General features: G+C 36.1%; 1 protein-coding gene across 1 annotated transcript; it reads left to right on the forward strand.

Annotated features, from left to right (window-relative positions):
• LOC138319701 (uncharacterized) lies at positions 1-5,574 on the forward strand. Its single transcript, XM_069262846.1, has 4 exons — positions 1-54; positions 608-662; positions 4,266-5,384; positions 5,561-5,574. Exons 1-4 carry the CDS (start codon positions 1-3, stop codon positions 5,572-5,574), a joined length of 1,242 nt encoding a protein of 413 aa, XP_069118947.1.
• The last annotated feature ends 3,137 nt before the right edge of the window (positions 5,575-8,711 follow it).

Consider the following 8,711-nt stretch of genomic DNA (forward strand, 5'->3'; position numbering starts at 1 on the left):
ATGTCTCACGAGAGCTGTATCCCGAGAGAAGGATCCCGAGGGAATGGTTTAGAAGTAAGTATCCATGTCGCTGGTTTACGCAGGTTTAATTATTCATATTTTATTATTGAAAGATTGACAAGTTTGTGCTAGGGTTTAGGTTTGGACCCAGACCTTTCTAGGATAAACGGTAAAACACCACTCTTTATGTAAGTATTACGTTCTGTTTTAACGCGGTTTATATTATACTGTTGTACTGTTCGTTTGGCTTATTTATTTCATCCGGCATGATTCGTATAAGTCAGCAAGTATCTTATAACTCATGTTTATATGCTGCGATCCCTTCTACATATAAAATGCTACAATTCTTATAGTGATTTGTATTCTATTACTTCATTTTTATATTGGTAGATTTTAGCTGTATACCCAGTAAATATTACTTTAACTGCACTATTGTTTTACTTCAATAAATCGTTCCTTGTATTTTACAGGTTGATTTGACAGTCTTGCTCCATTTAGAATAAAAATGTAAATAGGAAAAGTTCAACATATGACGTCATGGCTAAAATAGCAATAACATGGATTTTTACAGGAATCGTGTTTATCTATGGTGTTTTCATCATTAAAGGTACGTAAGGATTACACAGGACTCGTGTTTATCTGTAGTGTTCTCATTATTAAAGGTAAGTACGGATTATACAGGACTCGTATTTATCTGTAGTGTTCTCATCATTAAAGGTAAGTACGGCTTATACAGGACTCGTGTTTATCTGTAGTGTTCTCATCATTAAAGGTACGTAAGGAGTGTTCTCATCGTTAAAGGTACTTAAGGATTATACTGGACTCGTGTTTATCTGTAGTGTTCTCATCATTAAAGGATTATATAGGACTCGTGTTTATCTGTAGTGTTCTCATCATTAAAGGTAAGTAAGGATTACACAGGACTCGTGTTTATCTGTAGTGTTCTCATTATTAAAGGTAAGTAAGGATTATACTGGACTCGTGTTTATCTGTAGTGTTCTCATCATTAAAGGTACGTAAGGATTATACAGTACTCGTGTTTATCTGAAGTGTTCTCATTATTAAATGTAAGTACGGATTATACAGGACTCGTGTTTATCTGTAGTGTTCTCATTATTAAAGGTACGTAAGGATTACACAGGACTCGTGTTTATCTGTAGTGTTCTCATTATTAAAGGTACGTAAGGATTACACAGGACTCGTGTTTATCTGCAGTGTTCTCATTATTAAAGGTACGTAAGGATCACACAGGACTCGTGTTTATCTGTAGTGTTCTCATCATTAAAGGTAAGTACGGATTACACAGGACTCGTGTTTATCTGTAGTGTTCTCATCATTAAAGGTAAGTACGGATTACACAGGACTCGTGTTTATCTGTAGTGTTCTCATCATTAAAGGTAAGTAAGGATTACACAGGACTCGTGTTTATCTGTAGTGTTCTCACAATTAAAGGTACGTAAGGATTATACAGGACTCGTGTTTATCTGTAATGTTCTCATTATTAAAGGTAAGTACAAATTATACAGGACTCGTGTTTATCTGTAGTGTTCTCATTATTAAAGGTACGTAAGGATTATACAGGACTCGTGTTTATCTGTAGTGTTCTCATTATTAAAGGTAAGTACGGATTATACAGGACTCGTGTTTATCTGTAGTGTTCTCATTATTAAAGGTAAGTAAGGATTACACAGGACTCGTGTTTATCTGTAGTGTTTCTCATTATTAAAGGATTATACAGGACTCGTGTTTATCTGTAGTGTTCTCATCATTAAAGGTAAGTAAGGATTATACATGTACAGTACAGACCGTGTTTATCTGTAGTGTTCTCATCATTAAAGGTAAGTAAGGATTACACAGGACTCGTGTTTATCTGTAGTGTTCTCATCATTAAAGGTAAGTACGGCTTATACAGGACTCGTGTTTATCTGCAGTGTTCTCATTATTAAAGGTACGTAAGGATTATACAGGACTAGTGTTTATCTGTAGTGTTCTCATTATTAAAGGTACGTAAGGATTACACAGGACTCGTGTTTATCTGTAGTGTTCTCATTATTAAAGGTACGTAAGGATTACACAGGACTCGTGTTTATCTGTAGTGTTCTCATCATTAAAGGATTATACAGGACTCGTGTTTATCTGTAGCGTTCTCATCATTAAAGGATTACACAGGACTCGTGTTTATCTGCAGTGTTCTCATTATTAAAGGTACGTAAGGATTATACTGGACTCGTGTTTATCTGTAGTGTTCTCATCATTAAAGGTACGTAAGGATTACACAGGACTCGTGTTTATCTGTAGTGTTCTCATCATTAAAGGTAATCACGGATTACACAGGACTCGTGTTTATCTGAAGTGTTCTCATCATTAAAGGTAAGTAAGGATTACACAGGACTCGTGTTTATCTGTAGTGTTCTCATTATTAAAGGTACGTAAGGATTATACAGGACTCGTGTTTATCTGTAGTGTTCTCATTATTAAAGGTAAGTACAGATTATACAGGACTCGTGTTTATCTGTAGTGTTCTCATCATTAAAGGATTATACAGGACTCGTGTTTATCTGTAGTGTTCTCATTATCAAAGGTAAGTAAGAATTACACAGGACTCGTGTTTATCTGTAGTGTTCTCATTATTAAAGGTAAGTACGGATTATACAGGACTCGTGTTTATCTGTAGTGTTTTCATTATTAAAGGTAAGTAAGGATTACACAGGACTCGTGTTTATCTGTAGTGTTCTCATTATTAAAGGATTATACAGGACTCGTGTTTATCTGTAGTGTTCTCATTATTAAAGGTAAGTACGGATTATACAGGACTCGTGTTTATCTGTAGTGTTCTCATCATTAAAGGTAAGTAAAGATTACACAGGACTCGTGTTTATCTGTAGTGTTCTCATTATTAAAGGTAAGTAAGGATTATAGAGGACTCGTGTTTATCTGTAGTGTTCTCATCATTAAAGGTAAGTAAGGATTACACAGGACTCGTGTTTATCTGCAGTGTTCTCATTATTAAAGGTAGTAAGGTATTATACAGATTACTCGTGTTTATCTGTAGTGTTCTCATCATTAAAGGTAAGTAAGGATTACACAGGACTCGTGTTTATCTGTAGTGTTCTCATCATTAAAGGTAAGTAAGGATTATACAGGACTCGTGTTTATCTGTAGTGTTCTCATCATTAAAGGTAAGTACGGATTATACAGGACTCGTGTTTATCTGTAGTGTTCTCATCATTAAAGGTAAGTACGGATTATACATGTATAGTACTCGTGTTTATCTGTAGTGTTCTCATTATTAATGGTATGTACGGATTATCTAGATACCTTATATGCTATTGTTGTTCCCCCTTAATTTCCCTTAAAACAGAAACGTCCTTGGGGGAAGGGGAACGGAGTTTATATCCATTTTGGCTCTGACGCCCCGTGGGCAGGAGGGGCGGGGCCCAAGAGGGGAAATAGAGGTAAATCCTTTAAATCGCTACTAGTCATAGAGCTCTGCATGGGTTGTAACCAAATTTGGCACAGAAAAACCTCGGGGAAGGGTAAAATCTTTTAAATATTTTTTTGCTTTGACCCCATGGAGCAGAAAGAGTGAGGCCCAATAGGGGAATTAGAAGTAAATATTCAAGTTCCTTCGGAAAAGAAACAATGAATCTGTATTCAGAACATTACCTGGCATTGCAAAACAGATGAGCGATACAGACCCCCTGGGCCTCTTGTTATGCTTCGTATTCGTCATAAAAATACATATATATTGTTAAAAAGACATGTTATGTACAGAATCAATAAGCATTAAAAATACCGTGGTATATGAACAAAAAAGTATGAATCTACGAATTTCCGTAAGAAACGGGGATTTTGAATCTGTAATTATCCAGCTAACATACGTAGATGTTCAGGTAGTTCGTGCACAAGAAAAATGACAATTGATTTGTCTATTGTATAGACTTTTATTATACAAACTAAAAGGACAAGAAAAATCATTACCACATAGAAATACAATTTATACAACATTCCCTTTTAATGATAGTACAATTATTTGAAAATTTATGTTTTGACATACCTTCCTCAATTGTTCAGAAGTTACTATCACTGTTACAATACACTATCCAGGCCTTCCTAAGAAGGTTAGAGAGAAGTGTACCGTTAATAGATCGTTTTGATGCACATCACAAGACTAAACTACCTGTTTCATTTGTTGTTGTGCACAGAGTCAAGGATTTGTTGTCAATCACAAAAGAACATCTAATGTTTTATTACTTCTGTTTAAGCATCCTCGTCGAGTTCAAAAGATTCTTCCATCTATTCATTCCCACCAACAGCAATGAGTCAATCACGGGAACTCACATCTCATACTATGTCTCACTCAACATCCACATTGAGTCAATCATGGGAACTCACATTTCTTACGATGTCTCACCCAACATCCACATTGAGTCAATTACAGAAACTCACATCTCATACGACGTCTCATCCAACATCAAAAATGACTCAATCTCAGGAACTCACATCTCATACGACGTCTCATCCAAAATCCACATTGAGTCAATCTCAGGAACTCACATCTTATACGACGTCTCACCCATCATCAACAACGACTCAATCACAGAAATTCACATCTCATAAGACGTCTCATCCAACATCAAAAATGAGTCAATCTCAGGAACTCACATCTCATACGACGTCTCGCCCAATATCAACAGTGGGCCAATCACAGGAACTCATATATCATTCGTTGCCTAGTGCTAATCAACAAAGTACCACAATAATGATACTAAAGGGAGGTTCTAATTATATACCGACAATAGGGACCACCAGGTCAAGTGGTGTTACAGTTGGGACATCCCTACCAGCCAAAACAGCTCCATCCTTTGGCGATGGTCGTATCAGTACTTCGATTAGTACTGGAAACGATGGCGCCACTACTTTTAGTTCTGTTATTCAACGAACGACTAGTGAGAAGAATGTTGAAACCAGTACTTTTGGAATAACAGTACAGTTGATGGGTGCCGGTAACGTTGATACCACTGAATCGGATTCTATTTTACGTACCAGCTCTAATACAGAAATATCAACCGTAGAAATTGAAAATACAGACGGCAATGTGCCAGATGGCTACTTGAACGCCAGAGCTTCTACAACACACAAGAGTATTCAAGAGTTTAACATTGACAATGACAATGAATCCGCTTTTGGCAACGTAACTACGAATACAAATACATTCAACATGGATAGTGAAGTGTCGACTGCCGACAGTGTTAACATGGGGACTGCTGCTATCAATGAGCCTTCCTACGAGTCTTTCACCGACAACATAGACGATAGTGCTTTTACTACCAGTTTGGAAATTAATGGATCGTCTGCAGCCATATTAACTGTTAACACAGCAAGTATGAACAATAACACATTTAGTGAAATGATCGCATCGCTTAAAAAAGCAAACTTCACGTTCACAATAAATCCTAGCAATGTTAATCAATACAATCAACACAATAACTTGGAAAATCACGACAACATCAACAATACAAATAATAATACTGTTAATATTAGTAATGCCAATCAACAGACAACTTCATCTAATGATAATATACCCAAAACTACAACAAATGAAAATGTACACACGACTACAACTGATGATAATATACCCAAAACTACAACAAATGAAAATGTACACACGACTACAACTGATGGTGATGTACCCACGACTACAACTGATGATAATATACACACGACTACAACTGATGATAATGTACACACGACTACAACTGATGATAACGTACACATGTCTACAACCGATGATAATGTACATACGACTACAACTAATGATAATATACACACGACTACAACTGATGATAATGTACATACGACTACAAATGATGATATTATACACACGACTACAACTGATGATAATGTACACACGACTACAACTAATGATAATATACACTCGACTACAACTGATGATAATATACATACGACTACAAATGATGATATTATACACACGACTACAACTGATGATAATGTACACACGACTACAACTAATGATAATATACACTCGACTACAACTGATGATAATATACATACGACTACAAATGATGATATTATACACACGACTACAACTGATGATAATGTACACACGACTACAACTGATGATAATGTACACACGACTACAACTGATGATAATATACACACGACTACAACTGATGATAATGTACCCACGACTACAACTGATGATAATATACACACGACTACAAATGATGATATTATACACACGACTACAACTGATGATAATATACACACGACTACAACTGATGATAATGTACACACGACTACAACTGATGGTAATGTACCCACGACTACAACTGATGATATTATACACACGACTACAAATGATGATATTATACACACGACTACAACTGATGATAATGTACCCACGACTACAACTGATGATAATATACACACGACTACAAATGATGATATTATACACACGACTACAACTGATGATAATGTACACACGACTACAACCGATGATAATGTACACACGACTACAACCGATGATAATGTACCCACGACTACAACTGATGATAATATACACACGACTACAAATGATGATATTATACACACGACTACAACTGATGATAATGTACCCACGACTACAACTGATGATATTATACACACGACTACAAATGATGATAATATACACACGACTACAACTGATGATAATGTACACACGACTACAACTGATGATAATGTACACACGACTACAACTGATGATAATGTACACACGACTACAACTGATGATAATATACACACGACTACAACTGATGATAATGTACACACGACTACAACTGATGATAATATACATACGACTAAAAATGATGATATTATACACACGACTACAACTGATGATAATATAAGCATGACTACAACTGATGATAATGTACCCACGACTACAACTGGTGATAATATACACACGACTACAACTGATGATAATATACACACGACTACAACTGATGATAATATACACACGACTACAACTGATGATACTGTACACACGACAACAACTGATGATAATGTACACACGGCTACAACTGATGGTAATGTACCCACGACTATAACTGATGATACTGTACACACGACTACAACTGATGATACTGTACCCACGACTACAACTGATGATAATGTACACACGACTACAACTGATGATAATGTACACACGACTACAACTGATGGTAATGTACCCACGACTACAACTGATGATAATGTACACAGGACTACAACTGATGATAATGTACACACGACTACAACTGATGATAATGTACACACGACTACAACTGATGATAATGTACACACGACTACAACTGATGATAATGTACCCACGACTACAACTGATGATAATGTACACACGACTACAACTGATGATAATGTACACACGACTACAACTGATGATAATGTACACACGACTACAACTGATGATAATGTACCCACGACTACAACTGATGATAATGTACACACGACTACAACTGATGATAATGTACCCACGACTACAACTGATGATAATGTACACAGGACTACAACTGATGATAATGTACACACGACTACAACTGATGATAATATACACACGACTACAACTGATGATAATATACACACGACTACAACTGATGATAATATACACACGACTACAACTGATGATAATGTACACACGACTACAACTGGTGATAATGTACACACGACTACAACTGATGATAATGTACACACGACTACAACTGATGATAATATACACACGACTACAACTGATGATAATATACACACGACTACAACTGATGATAATATACACACGACTACAACTGATGATAATGTACCCACGACTACAACTGATGATAATATACACACGACTACAACTGATGATAATGTACCCACGATTACAACTGATGATATTATAAACACGACTACAACTGATGATAATATACACACGACTACAACTGATGATAATATACACACGACTACAACTGATGATAATGTACACACGACTACAACTGATGAATAATGTACCCACGACTACAACTGATGATAATGTATACACACGACTACAACTGATGATAATATACACACGACTACAACTGATGATAATGTACACACGACTACAACTGATGATAATGTACCCACGACTACAACTGATGATAATGTACACACGACTTACAACTGATGATAATGTACACACGACTACAACTGATGATAATGTACCCACGACTACAACTGATGATAATGTACACACGACTACAACTGATGATAATGTACACACGACTACAACTGATGATAATGTACACACGACTACAACTGATGATAATGTACACACGACTACAACTGATGATAATGTACACACGACTACAACTGATGATAATGTACACACGACTACAAATGATGATAATGTACACACGACTACAAATGATGATAATGTAACCACGACTACAACTGATGATAATATACACACGACTACAACTGATGATAATATACACACGACTACAACTGATGATAATGTACACACGACTACAACTGATGATAATGTACACACGACTACAACTGATGATAATGTACACACGACTACAACTGATGATACTGTACACACGACTACAACTGATGATAATATACCCACGACTACAACTGATGATAATGTATACACACGACTACAACTGATGATAATGTACACACGACTACAACTG

The sequence above is a fragment of the Argopecten irradians genome, chromosome 3 (genome assembly GCF_041381155.1).
Source record: "Argopecten irradians isolate NY chromosome 3, Ai_NY, whole genome shotgun sequence".
NCBI lineage: Eukaryota > Metazoa > Mollusca > Bivalvia > Pectinida > Pectinidae > Argopecten > Argopecten irradians.